Raw genomic sequence first — 15,181 nt, 5'->3', positions numbered from 1 at the left:
GTGTAAATAAATTGTATCTGTAAAGCTTAAGCACACTTGGGGGTTTCTTGGCGCCATGTAACAAATGTTTATTTTCACCGAAGAAATGGTACACGTTTTATCGACCTCAGGAGTATGACGGGCCGAGCACACTGTTTCCAGCTATAAACAGATTTTGTAGTGTCGCATTGGAAACCTAAGGAGATGCTCCATTCTTCTGTACTGTCCTTCCCTGGCTTGGAAACAGTTGTGTTGCAGATTCGTACATCTTTGTTGAAAGCATGCCGAGGAACTTTCCTCTAACCACTGCAATAAAAACATAATACAATTGCTTTGTACTTTAAGAGGGTCAGCATTGCTCATTCTACTGAATAGTCCCCAAGCCCCCTTTTATTTTGAGTGGCCTCGGATTCCATGGCAAGGAATGCTCGAAAACCCTTTCCAGTATTCCAGAGATTACACGCACCCTTGCACTGTGGTGCAAGGATGTGTACATTGGCACATGGCTGCCAAAAGTGCACCAGCGCACAGTGAGAGAAAAATACACCATATCTTAGTAGATATGGTGCATTTTTCTCCCTCTCTTTGACACAAGTCATCACAGCAACTTTGGTGCAGCATTGCTTTGTTTCAATCTCACATAGTCTTGCTCACTACCAGTCACTGACTCTCACTCACTTTCACTTACTCACACATTATTCACTATTAGTATAATGAAAAATAAGCAGAAAATAAATAAGGAATGTTGAGTTGCCCCCATGTTCTTGGAACCAATTTTGCCACCTCTGAGGCCAGGGGTCAGCAAGTTAGTGCCAGGGGCTGCAAGGGACAAGCCAGGTGGCAGCAGCAACAGCTGGCAAACCCTAAAGGACATCCATGCACACCCCACTAATACCATCTCCACACTTACCTCTTTAGGCCCTGCTGGGACGTTGGACAGAGCTGACCGAGGGCAGCAGCTGTTGGTGACGGCAACTGAGGTCCCGCTGACTGCCTGGTCCCCGCTTGACCATGAAGATCTCTCAGTGGCCCGTCCTGGCCCTCCTGCTTGGAGGGATGGTGGTGGTGATCTTTGCAACTGTGCTTCCTCCTCCCTGCGACAGGTAGGTCACCTGAAACCCGGTGTGCGGCCCATTAGCAAGGGTTTGCCAGCTCCAGTACATTTCGGTGCCAGGTTTGCCAGAGCACCAGCACATGCTGCCAATGTGGGTGCACGCAGAAGCCACTGTAATCGTAGCAGTATCCATTCATTATGGCCACTTATCTAGGGGATGGGATAGGGCATCCGACGAGGGTGCCTCTGGTAGACATGTGCCTCATGAAATTGAACTTAGACCTGTTTTTTGACTTGACTTAGAATGTAACGTCCCGAATTGCCAAGCTTGGGGCGTTTTTTACGGTGTCTGCAGGTACAGATCAATCGTCGTTTGTTTTGGTGTTTTTATTTGAAAAGTACCGCAGCATTTCACATACGAATAGTGGAGTGATTTCGGTGGCCAATTTCAAGTAAAGTTTTTGATTGCTCCATCTTCAGGCTGGTAAAGGTCTCCCCTCCCCACCCGAGAGGGGGTCACACATCGAGTTGGTCTCAGTAACGTAGCAATGGTGCCATGGGCCCTGGTGCAAACTAGGAAAGTGAAGGTTATCACTTTGTCTGCTATTGGCGTAGTAAAATACAGCAATTTTCAGGGTTTGATGGGCTCCAAGCACCAGTGCCACAGCACCTGCTGCACCAATGGTAGGTAAGCATCTACTTGGTCACCTCACTGGTAGTAAATAGTCGAACTTAAGCGTGTGTTCTTCCAAACTTTTTGACAGTTTCATGTGGCTAAAATAGCAGAGACCGCACCTGGGCTTGAAACCGAAATAGAAAAACGCATGTACTCATTAACCCAGAGTATCTGTTTCCTACTCTTCAATTATCAGTATCACATCCCTGCTATTAACAGCTGGTGCACACCCTTGCAAGTTAATGTAAGTGCAGGTACTTAATGCCTGAAAGTGACTGCCCATTTAAAGCACTCGCCTCTAACCCTGAGGAGCAGGAGGCATTCTACAGAGGGCATTTTTATTGTAGCAGAGCTGCAGCCTCTGGAGCATAAAATGCTGTACATGAACAGTATGGTGTGTGGCAGCAGATGTAGCGCCTTATTTTGAGTTAGGCAGGCAGGCTACTTTGTTACAGATGTCCACAGTATTACAAGAGCATTATAGACTATGGCACTCGAGACACCGCTAACAGGATATCCGCCACGTATTGGTGGAGTATCTCGCCCCATACTCTAAATAGGTCCTTTAGACTGTTACAGAAGCTGGTTGATGCGAACATGGCACTGCGGGAAGAAGTACGTGAGACAGAACACAGTACATTTGGTGCCTATATATTTATCATCTGGGACTCTAGGAGAGAGTGGTCTGACTAGAACTACCATCTGTCTGTTAAAGGCAGTTTCCTCAATTTGAACCAAACTGGGAAAGCAAACAAACTCAATGGGTTTCAGTGGTTTGTCACCGGCTGGATGACAAGGGCCCCTATAGAGTTGTTTTTATCACACATGACTGCAGTGGAGGTGGGGACGAAAACACCTGAAAAATGTCAGACTTTGATGAGGTGGAGCGGAGATCAGAGGCTGTGGGAGAGGTATTGCTCGCAGAGAAGGACTGGTTGTACATTGTAGGGTGTTTTAAAGGCTGACATCACCAGAGTAGTTTCTGTCTGTTTTGGAGACTTCGCCTGCAATATTGTCTTCAGTTCTGGGAGGCTTTTCTAGAGTAGTGTATCCTGGTCATATCTGGAATATGCTGCCTAGTTCTAGAGGCCAGATCCGAGTATTGGTTCACTTCTGGATCCCCTGGCCCTTATTTACTAAAGGCTGCACCAGCACTTTTGACAGATAATGCATTTACTGATGTGCCCAAGTGCCTTTAAAGTAGTAAATTGATACCGTTTTTTGCATTTTGTGGGTACCCGCACCAAGCTTTCTATAAAACACATCTGAGGATTGTTTTTGTTTTGGGAGGCTACATCTGTAGGATTTGTAACTAGTCCTGGATGACAGATCTTTAGTATATGGACGCTGCGCGGAGGCTCATCGGTCATATATGGATAGTGGAAAGGGGGAGGGGTGAGGGCGGCTCAGCTGGGAGGCGGGGCGGGCTCACGAGGACGACGACACCAACAAAACAAACAAAATGGCAGCGGGGGGGAGGGCAGAGCACAGCGCCGGGGGTAATCGCGTTTAAAGTACCTGAGAAAGCAGCGGAAGTAAAGCGAAGCAGCGCTCAGGGCAGAGACACAATAAACAACTTTAGGGTGGAAGGCAGAATCTCAACGATACCAGGTCTCGGCAAGCAGGCTGCAAGCAGGCTGTAGAGCGACCTCTCAGCGCAGGAGCGATAAGAGGATCACAGCGCTTCCAGGTATGGGAGCGCTGTATATGGACAGTGGGAGGGCGGCTCAGCTGGGAGGCGGGGCGGGCTCACGAGGACGAGGACACCAACAAAACAAACAAAATGGCAGCGGGGGGAGGGCAGAGCACAGCGCCGGGGGTAATCGCGTTTAAAGTACCTGAGAAAGCAGCGGAAGTAAAGTGAAGCAGCGCTCAGGGCAGAGACACAATAAACAACTTTAGGGTGGAAGGCAGAATCTCCACGATACCAGGTCTCGGCAAGCAGGCCAGTCTACAACAGTTATTTAGATTAAGCTTGTTTTATGAACCACAGGGACCAGATGTACTAAGAAACATTTTGCGATTACTTAATTGCGAATCCTTACGATTCGCAATTAGGAAATCGCAAAACGGTATGTACGAAATTGTGTTGAACACTCTGCGAGTACCAGTGGGTCTCAAATGACCTACCTCATGAATATTAATGAGGTAGGACGCAATTTGCGAGATATTAGGAATCGCAAAAATCACAGGGATGGTGGCCTGCCTAGGTCAGCAGACCACAATGTCTGTGATTGCTTTTTAATAAAGCAATCTTTTTTTGGGAAAGCAGCGAAAACGGGAGGTGTTACAAAAAAAAAAAGGAAAAGTTTTATTATTATTTTTTAAGAGCAGGCAGTGGTCTGTGGGACCACTGCCTGATCTCCCAAAAAGTTTTTGCATACATTTTCAATGGGGAAAGGTCCCCTGGGGACTCTTCCCATTTGCAAAGGGGTTGCCGCAAACTTCAAGTTGGTGGTAACTGCGCATGTTTTGCAACCGTATTCTCGGTCGCAAAACATTCCTCCCTACATACCAGTGCGACTCGCTATTAGAAAGGGGCGCCCTTAACACACCCCTTCCCAATAGCGACTCGCAAACTCAATTTTGCAAGTCGGTAATAGGTTACTGACTAGGGTTGGTACATGCCAAAAAGCATTTTACCAGTCGCCCGTTTGCAAGCAGTAAAATGCTTAGTACATCTGGCCCCAAGTTACCAAAATCCAAGCTTTTGCCCAGACTGGTGCTGCCTCAGCTGCATTTAATTCTTTGTATTTGAGCACTAAAAGCTGAAAATGGAAATAGGCTGAACAACTGAGTAAGCAGAGAACTTACTGAGGATATGTAGAGACAGCACAGGCCGGGCTTCCTCTCCTCATTAACACACACTGGCCAGAACTTCATTCTATGAGCAAGGACAGTCAGTATAGCATAATAAATACGGATAACTGTAGGCTTTAATGGGGGGAAATGAGGATGTGTAGATGAGCAACACTTTTTGGGGTAGTTGAGTTTTCGGCCTGAGGGGGAGTGAGACAGTAAACCTCCCTGTTGTTCCATCAGAGGCGAAGAAGTGTAGGTGTGGAGGGCATCTGGGGCAAACGCGGTCTCTAGGTTGGCAGAGTTCTACTACAGAGGTGTGTGGGGGTCACACTGTGAAAATACCTGCACACAACAGGAGCATATAACCAAATATCACCATTCACTTATTTCATTTTCTCTCTCTCCGCAGCCAGATATACTGCACGGGAGAGCTGTTGAAGCAGGTCCAAGGAGCCAAATTGTTCTCGGATGACAAACATTTTGTTGACATGGGAATGCGGGCCTCACCTGGTGAGATATACACAGAGCTTTGGATATCGAATCTTCTCTGACTTTCTACATCCACCCAAACATCCATCCATAATTCTACTATTTATGTCTTTTCTAAGAATGATTGAAAGGTGCCTGAAATCTTGCTCCGTAACACTCAAAGGCTGTGGTCCTACACACTTTGGTTAAGGTGGGTTTATTTCGTTCTCATTTGCTTTCATGAGAATTTATAATTACAGAAAGGTTCTTTACACCCTTTGGCCAAAAAGGATCAGTGTCCACGAGAAGCTTCATCACACAGCCAGGGTCGCCCACAAACATCCCTGGTGAATGTGGAAATCTCAGAGCGCGTCTAATGAATGTGGCGCTATGGTTTCCCTTAAGTTTAGTTTTCTGGCATGTTCTTCCAGGTCAGATTTCCCTCCAGTTACGCTTTGCCCCCTCCGGTCTCTGTCTTTCCGGTGCTCTTGATCCAATAAATGATGGAACTAGAGGTTCTGCCTTCAGAATCATCTGATATAACTGGAAGTGATGTGGGTGTGTCCTTCGAGCCCGTAACGTTTGCTACATCAACTCATAGGGTTCAGGCATAATGCACGTCCAACTGGGGAAGAGGATGTGGCCCAAGGCCTAGAGCGGTCGACCTCGATAACCGGGAGTCTCGGCAGGGACGCTCAACATCCTGTGTTTCTGGACAAATCACATAATCTCCCCTGGCCAATAAAAAATGAACGTGTCCGTCTGTAATGCAACTGGCGCTCATGTACAGCGCTCTGATACCTTCGGGTCGAGTTCACGCTATATATAAAAATTAAAAAAACTCCCCAAAAACTATTATACTCCCAGTCTCCCTACATCTTGAAGTACAAGATTAGTGACAGGAGAAAGAAAAAATGAAATACTAGAAGATAAAGGATATATATATATATATCACTAATACAAAACCATTGCAATTCCTCCGTTATAGTTAGTTCTGCTAACTATAACTCGTGCGCCCGCAATCCACTGCTGATGATGTCTCATATTACATCATTCATGACATGGTCAGTGACATCACTGATAACATCACTGATGACATCTCAAATTACAGCGGGCGCGCAAGTTATAGTTAGCAGAACTAACTATAACGGAGGAATCTAAATGGTTTTGTACGAGTGAAATGTCCAGCTAACCATAACAGCCCTGAAACCTATGTTTTTTTTAGTGAATATATATATATATATATATATATATATATATATATATATATATATATATATACACACACACACACATACTTGCTGTGGCACCCAGCATGCCCTGGGCCATAAGGAGTTTCTCTGTTATTATCGCATTTTTGTGTACTTACACCTGCCCTTTACCTCTTTTTTCCCTGCAGCAATCTCCAGTCTTTGAACTTTTCTGTTTCAGGCTCGCTCCCTGAACCTACTGGTTCTTTCCATTGTTCTTTATTCCCCGTCAATCCCTGCCTCACTTTGTTTCTGTTCCTTGACTTTTCGTAAACAATTTAGGCTGTGACATCATCCACTCGGCTTTGTTAGCCTTACTAAGCAGTAGTGTGTCCTGCCGCTATATGGCCATGCTGTGTACTTCTGATAGGGAAATGCTAGCTAATATTACCCATCATAGGAAATGAAATGCCTGTCAGTAGTGTTCCTTTTAAAATGCCCCCCAGAAACAGATTACAGATCAATATTACATGCTATAGAAAGCACTGGACATTTACATGTTCCTCTGTTGTGTGCTGTGTTATGTTATATGATGTTAAATATGGGGAATTTGTAGCAGACGCCCTTGGCGCTTGTAACACACCATCTTGAGTTGATGAGATACAAAGATAAATAATTCTGGTCACAGTCATCTTAAAAGATTTTAGGGCCCCAAGGTAAGAAATATGTTGTGGCCCTTATTTAGAACAACTTTACATTTTATTTCCCATTTTTGATAATTCAAACCCTATCTTGCCTAACAATATTGAATTATAGTTTAAAGAATAGGGTACAAAACTTACACAGAAGTGAGCTAGAGAGAACATTTCCTATCCGCAGTGGGCACCTTGAAATGTGGGGCTCTAGACAGTTAATACTGCTTTAAAAAGTACCTGTTTCAGGTGTAACTAGGATGAATGTATGTACGTTGTCCCCTGATAAGATTGAAATAAACGACCGCCCCATTGCAAGCATGCGGTCGTGTTGTGCATGTAGCCTCTTGCAAAATAACCTTTATTTATTATTAAAAACCATTTATTAAAACCATTTATTAAGCGCCTGGTTACCCAAAACAGTGTGTCCCCGCGCTGTATACTACACAAAAAAGCTAAAGGCGAGACAGGGGTAAAACAATTAAAGATTCATAATGGCACTTTACTAATCCGAACAGCCTGTGTGCATGCATGGAACCTGTACTTGCTGCTTCTAGAAGCTTCCTGTCCTCTGTGTTCCCGCAAATGTTATTCTGGAGCGGTTTCAGAGGATGGCGTCCTCGGCACCGGGAGGGCAGGTGCCCAAAGAGCAGCTTTGGCAGTTTGTGAACACATCCTTTAACCCACCCGGTGAGGAGTTTGAGCCGTGGACCCCACAAGACTGGCACTCTGAGTAAGGTTACATTCTCTAGTAATGTATGTGTGAACATGTTCTTTTTAGGTCGAGCCTAGCATTGTAGTAGGGTTAGATGCAGAAGTACTGTGAAAGCCCGCCCATATTTTTCATTGGCTGTTGTCATTGTCCATGGTAAACGATGGCTTCCGATTCAATGTGAGGCTTCTTAGTCCCGCCTGGATCCAGGACTGGATCTTTTACCTGCAGCGTTACAAGGTCTCCTTCATAAGTCGGTAGGCACTATGTTATGTCAGTCGCATTTGGCAATGGTGGCCGCGTGTTTATTTTTGCATCGCAGTTTCACTCTTAACAATAGCTGCCACCCCACCCTGCGAGTGCTGCCTGGAGCGGCAGCTATTGTGAAGTAAAAGCGCGATATAAATCTAAACAAGCGGCTGCCTTTGCGCTATGGCGACAGCTTGTTATGCATTACTTCTGGCCACGTGCACCTCGCCGCAGCTACAATTGAGTCCCAGTCCATTGCTTAAGATAGTTAAAAAATAGGAATACAATTGGCTTCCTTTCTGAATGATAACAATTCAGCAGCAAGCAAAATGCAATAATGATGTGTCAAAAATGTACAGTAATGCTGTCAGAAGAGCAATTTAGCGTTTGTCTGGGAGATTATTGCGTCACTAGACCATACTTACTGGGCAGTACAGCACAACAACAAAGAAACAGGGACAAAGGGGCTGATTGGTTGCAACCTGGTAGCCCGCACGCACGCGGTAATGACGGATATTAATTGCGCTGGAAGCCGGGATAACAGCTCTACCCTGCGGCTTCCACCAGCCGTTATTATAGTTGAGTTTTCACATCACAAATGGGAGGAAACAATATTTACATACCCTCCACCTGAAGCAGGCAGAATGTTCGTTCGTTTTCATCTCTTCTGTCTGCCTTTGCAACAATGCTAACAACCACGAGGAAGTGTAGTCCTATTTTAGAGAAGCGCTAAATAAATCATGACTAGTACTAATCCAAGATGACAACTCTTTCGTTTATTGTCCATATTGTGGCAGAGGAGCTGGTAAAAGTCGAGGCTTTTACAATGACTTTTCATAGAATGGAATATGCTGGAAATTGTTTTCCCTGCATTACCTTACTGCCTATGCTGAATAGAATGAAGCGGATCAAGGCCGGTGATTTCCAAGAAGCGCTTTCTTTGGTGTTCCAGGAACAATGCTCCTGGCGCGTGTACAACAGCTTACCATTCTAAAACGCATACCTGATGAGTTGTCTGAATAATTTGTACTTAGATGCATGTTATTAATGATCTGTTTACTAAAGGCAGCGAGGCAAACGGAAGCCACAGGTAAATTAGGCTCATCACTAACGAACAAAGACCCAGACTCGGATATCTGAGACGGACATGACCACACACTCGGAACACCGAGTACAAGCATGCCTATGCAGTTTATTTTTCAATTTCAAAAGCTTTATTCGACAGATTGTCATAAAAGCAACACACAGTGCATCACTATACATACACCGTAAATAATACATAGACATCACATGGTTAAAAAGATTATTAAATATCTTATATCTGTCGCTTTAAAATCGAATAACTTGCTCATAGGTGGGTCATATAACAATAGTTTAAGAAATATAAAATTACTCCATTATTAAAAGACAATTTTAGGTAAAACACAGATGATTACTAGCTAGCAGCATGAGGTAGAAAAGTGCGGGTGCGTATAATCCAAGACCATTTTAAAATTTTTGCAGTTGCTACAGCTATGCAAGGTGAACAGTCAGACTCCAGTATTCTTAGGGCATCTTTATACTTCCGTGTGCAGTTTATTATTCACAGCCGTTCTACATATAAACACATTTATAAATGCTTACACTCCACTAGGCTCCTCAATTGTATTGCCATACTTAATATGCTTTTTGTTTATTTACTTAAGGGGTTCACTAGCAGTGGGGGGAGGTTAAAGTACTGTAGACCTGTACTTCTTTAAATCTGTATTGAGTCCTGCACTAAACTAACCGTGAAAAATAGCACCAAACGTTGGGTGGTACACATTTAACCACAGAGGCCCTTTGAGAGTCAGGATTATTCATTAGTATAACGGTCCTAACAAATTAGTAATTTAGTATTTTGCTAGGACTAAAGGCAGTCTAAATGACAAATTTAGGCTTAAATCATGGTAGCTGTGGAACAAACAAGCAGGCTATTCTGCAGAGAAATTAGTGTAAAGTATATAAGCAACACTAAACAACATTAAAGTGTAGAAACAAACCAGTACAGAGGCATAATCGGTTACAAAAAAGGAAACGTAATAAAAAAAGAATTTGCAATGCAATAGGTCTCACATTTACGCAAGATTGAGCTATTGGCATTTTAAATGACAATGCCTGTTATTTATGTTTTGGTTTTTAAAACACAAATAAAAGGTATTGTTATTTACAATGGAAATAGATTATCTTAAAATAGGTATTTTGTTGTTATCTGTGCCCAGACAGCTGCACCTTGCTTGAGATGTACATCCTAAGAAACTGAGTTCATCCCCTTATCACATTGTTAGATTATTCATACAAAGTGTACATTAGATTGTGGTATGAATGTCTCAGACCCAGGGCCGGCTCCTCCGTAATGGTGTAGGAGCGTCACCCCCTGCTTAAAATGAAAAATAGAATGATAAGCATTTTCTTATCATTTTATTTTTGCCTGCCTGATTGCTGCCGACTCAAGTCTTCAGTGGGGCGGAATAAGCAATCCACTGTGACAGGCATGGCAGTGGAAGTGGTGGAGGCCACTTTTAAGTACGCATGACGCTTTGGTCAGCCGTTTTAGGTCGGCCAAACCATCATGCACACTTAGGTTTCTCCAACCCGACTGTGTTGCACAGCCGGGCTGGAGAAATGCTACAGACTCACAGTTACTGTCTGAGCGGCAAACTAGGCCATTCAGACCAATTCCAGTGCTTCTCTGATGCTAGGATGCTTGATTCCGGTCCAGGGAAGAAATGGCTTGGCAGTTCAGGCAAGACTGTTCCCATGAGGCAGAGGGTCAAGACTGATTTGCATATGGCCATGCCTGAACGGGGGTGGCATGGTGAGCAAAATAACAATGGATTAAACCCAGATCTGTGACTGGGGGTGAATGTTTTGCCAATGTGCAACATTCCGTCCATCACCTTGTGTGTTTTTCTGTTTGGCCTATGTGGGAAGGGTATGCCCAGACGTGGGTCCCGTGCTCACTACACCACTGGAGTCAAGCTATCCTGGCTGATGACGGCTGATAGCCAGAAACCGGTCCTAGGATGCTTGATACCAGTCCAGGAAAGGCATGGCTTGGCAGTTCGGGCTGGACTGTTCCCATGAGGCACAGGGTCAAGACTGATTTGCATATGGCCATGTCTGAACTGGGGTGGCGTGGTGAGCAAAATAACAATGGATTAAACCCAAATCTGTGACTAGGGGTGAATGTTTTGCCAATGTGCAATATTCCGTCCATCACCTTGTGTGTTTTGCTGTTCGCCCTATGTGGGAAGGGTATGCCCAGACGTGGGTCCCGTGCTCACTACGCCACTGGAGTCAAGCTATCCTGGCTGTTGACGGCTGATAGCCATAAACCGGTCCTAGGATGCTTAATTCCGGTCCAGGGAAGACATGGCTTGGCAGTTCGGGCTGGACTGTTCCCATGAGGCACAGGGTCAATACTGATTTGCATATGTCTGAACTGGGGTGGCGTGGTGAGCAAAATAATGATGGATTAAACCCAGATCTGTGACTTGGGGTGAATGTTTTGCCAATGTGCAACATTCCGTCAATCACCTTGTGTGTTTTGCGGTAATAATATTCCCAGCATCAGAGAAGCGCTGGGATTGGCATCTGGGAGCCTGCACAGTGTGCAGCTGGAGTGATCTTCAGAGAGGAGCGATGCGGTGTCCGTCCGAGCGGCAGGTAAGTGCAATTTTATTTATTTTCATTAGGTTCCATTTTATTTGTATTCCCTCCCACCCCGCCTCACCACTAATGTATGCCAGAAGCTGCCACTGCTCACACCCCTGCCTCTCAGTCAGCATACCCGTAGGAATCCTATAGCTTCTCTTCAATGGTAAACATTTTTGACAGCTTCTAGAGCAGTGGTTTCCCCACTCATCTTACTACCAAACATAATGTAAACATACATGTGGCATCCAGGTTTCACAAAAATGGCTCAAATAATCCAGCTGCAGAGGACAGACAGACACAGTTAACCAGGAGAGGCCCGCAGGCAGACCTCCTTCTGCAAGCAACAGGAAAAAACGCCCTGTCCTGCTGTTATAGTCAGTCCATTTCACCAATGTCGGTCCACCAGAGCATGCGAGGTGACAGTAGTCACACTCGATAAAGGAAGGTGGATGTGTTGTACCCCTCATGACCCCAGAGTCCAGCTCTGGGTCACAGTCTAGCTCCAAACAGGCGCTCAACGTGATTGTTGTGTCCCCTGACTGCAAAATCAAGAAGACTCATGGTGTGGAACTCAAAGCTGGGGTGTGTGATGTCCTAAGCAGTGAAGGAGATTTTGTTCCATCCCCACACCATGTGAGTGAGTATTTTGTTTTACTCTGCCATCTTGTTGTTTCACATTCACAACTGGGTGGGAACCCAGCTGCAGAATGTGAGCAGTTCATTCAAAATGTAGTTGCTTGAAAAGTGGAGCCCTTTCTATACTGCAAAAGGTTAGCTTAGGCCTCCTCAAAGGATCAATTCTCTCAACTGTTCTTTTTAAATCTTTATGTTGATCTTAGCCTACTGCTGGATAAATCTAACCCCAGCTACATCAATATTCAGACAATATTCAAATCTGCTTAAATTCCTCTCATCTAACAATCTCGATTTTTCTCAAAGACGGCCATGATTCGCTCTTCAAATGGGCATCTGTAACATCTCTGAAACTGAGCCCTCAAAAAACAGAGCTGAAACTTTTATCTCATAAAGCAAGCAATAAAGTTGAACCATCACTAATCACCTTGTTAACAAATTATGGATGTTCGCCTTCACCAGCTACATCTTTTAAGTTCCTTGTATTACTTGCCGACAGCCAGCTCTCTGTAGAACCTCACATCTGCAAGATAGCCCATACAGCAAATTTTCATCTATGCCAACTAAAAAGAATAAAGTACCTTCTCTCAATCGATTAGTTTATGACTGTAGCACAAGCATCAGTTATATCCAGAATTGATGGAGAAAACACCATAATCTGGGCCTCATGGCCGGTGCCCTTCTTGCACTTAAAGCAATCCTGCACTCCACAGCTTGTCTGCTCTCGGACAGAAGAAATTTTGTTTGCATCGCTGCCATACTGAAAGAATTACATTAGCTCTCCATGGAGGTTTGAATCATATTTAAAATTGATTGCATCATCTTCAAACCGCTTCACATTGGCAGACCCAGCTACCTCACCGTATTGCTTAAAATCTCTGGTGAATCTTGGATTCCACCGCAAAGACTTCCTCTTGTTAGAATCACTGCAATTCAGAACATCTAAGCTCAAAGACAACCATTTGGAGGCGTTGTGCCGACTATCTGGAACTATCTTCCCAGCCAATTAAGAATGGTGCGTGACATCCTCTCTTTTAGAGATGCCTGTTGTAAGAATATTCACAAATTGCACTGTGTAGAGCGTTTTGTTGTGCTGCAAAATGTGCTACAAATTGCAATTCACAAACTATGTGCGGAGTTTTGTGCCTCTGCAATACTTGTACTTTTGTGTGCTCAGGACTCTGCATCGACTGCCGTGTCTCCGCTCATGTAAGTATAGGTTTTACAAGCAAATGTAGGAGGGACACAGGGGAGTGGCTTAAAAAAAGGGCCAGTCTTTCCACAAAAGGAGTTGGGATTATGGGGAGTAATAGGGGTTTAGGGCAAGTGAGGGAGGGTTAATGGAGGGACATCACCCATCCGCACAAGATTAAGCCAATTATAATAGTCAGGGGGTGGAGACATGTAACTAACACTTATGTAGTAAGTTTGCTCTCAGAATTTGTGAATACCGAAAGTAGTAAACTTACACCAATGGCCCCAAATCAGTTCCTGTTATTTAGCTAAGCTACTCTTCTGTACCCACTCCCGTTTTGGGCTAGAAAAAGAGAGTTTTTGCTTTTTGTTGTTCATTATCTTTTGCTGATTATATTTTGATGTGATTTGGGTCTTTTCAGTGTTTTATGATACTTCATTTTGTAAATTGATACTTGTATAGCGCACTACTCACCCGCAAGGATCTCAAGGCGCTTGTACGAATACCTCTGTGGAACCCATCCTGGCTTTCCCTGTGAGGCGTCCACTCCTGGGCACCTCCAAGGTGGAGGCCAGGCATCCTTAGCGTTGTGGGGGCCGTTGTGGAGATTAAGCAAGCTATTGCCCAGAGTTGCAGAGTGGAACTCCATGATTGGAATAGGCACCGAGGCGAGAATTATCAGGTCCGAGGAATTTTGAGCCCAAGACCCGCCGAGGCGGGGAATTGAACCCTGGTCCCGGGCTAGACCTCTGCATCAGGGTCTGCTGCTCCAATCATTGAGCCACACTTCTCAATTCTATGTCTTCTTTGATTCTATGTCTTTCCTTATGTGCAAAGACCTCCGTTTCATCTCCAAAAAAGAGAAAAAAACATTAAACACGTTTTTGGCTTTCTTCATTTTACATGTTTCGCTCTGTTGTCTGCTTCCTGCTGGGTGTTTGTGCTAGGTCATCCATAGGATGCATGTACCACTAGCCTGCATCGTCTGCACCCGGTAGCTTCCTGCTTGTTCTGTAGCTGATTGCTCCCTGGGTATAAATAGAAGTGAGCATTATTGACAGCGTACTGTCCACAGGACCATGGTGGGCAAATCATTTTCATCCCTGCATTAACTGTGCTCCCTCGGCTCCTGGGCACTCATCCGCCCATTCAGAGTGTTACTTCCCACGTGTGCCACCTGCAAGTGCCACACACAACACAGTTGAAAACATTCCGCTGCATGGCTGAAGACCCAGCGGCAGAGGAATCTCTTTAAACCAATCATATGATCATTACAGGAGCACTGAGCTGCTCTATGACTTTGGTGCAAGCTGGACATGCCTCGGGCACCCTGGGGTTTCGAAAGATTATCAGACCCAGGCTTAATATCTTGAAAGGATTCAGGGGCATATTATCAAGGCCTGGCGATAACATTATCACCGCTTTAGCATCCGTTTTCGGGCGAAAAGCAGCAATAATGTTATCGCTTTATTAACAAGGAAACGCTAGCGCTTATTTCCTTGCCTTAGCGCCCATTGTCATCAAGCCTCGCATCGTTAATGAGATGCAAATGAGGCTTGCCTGACAAAACACCATGGGAAAATATCACTAACCCAGCATCGCGATATTATCAAAGAGGGGTAGCGATATTTGAAATCGCGCTAACAATGCCTTAATGCAGGTATTTAACGTCTGTTAAATTCCTGACTCTATCATCAACCAAATCGCCGTTTTCCACAGAACATCGCTGGAAAACCAGCGTTGTTCCAGGGAAAACGGCAATATCCTCTCTATCGCTGGAATTTTTATCGCTTCGGTGATACACGTTGTTAATAACGAGCTAACCGGCCGATAAATTCCAGCGATAGACGGTG

The 15,181-nt window shown here is 44.7% G+C and overlaps 1 protein-coding gene across 2 annotated transcripts in view; it reads left to right on the top strand.

The window, feature by feature from the left end:
* Window positions 1-15,181, top strand: part of TREH (trehalase) — a 269,250-nt gene that overhangs the window by 84,357 nt on the left and 169,712 nt on the right. For both annotated transcript variants that reach the window (XM_086956715.1, XM_086956716.1), the window contains exons 2-4: window positions 898-1,082; window positions 4,921-5,021; window positions 7,447-7,594. In XM_086956715.1, coding sequence (XP_086812841.1) covers window positions 991-1,082; window positions 4,921-5,021; window positions 7,447-7,594 — 341 coding nt within the window. In that variant the 5' untranslated portion in view covers window positions 898-990. The remainder of the gene's footprint in view (window positions 1-897; window positions 1,083-4,920; window positions 5,022-7,446; window positions 7,595-15,181) is intronic.

This window comes from Lissotriton vulgaris, chromosome 2_1 (genome assembly GCF_964263255.1).
Source record: "Lissotriton vulgaris chromosome 2_1, aLisVul1.2, whole genome shotgun sequence".
Lineage (NCBI taxonomy): Eukaryota > Metazoa > Chordata > Amphibia > Caudata > Salamandridae > Lissotriton > Lissotriton vulgaris.
This window is presented reverse-complemented; position numbering and strand designations above follow the sequence as displayed.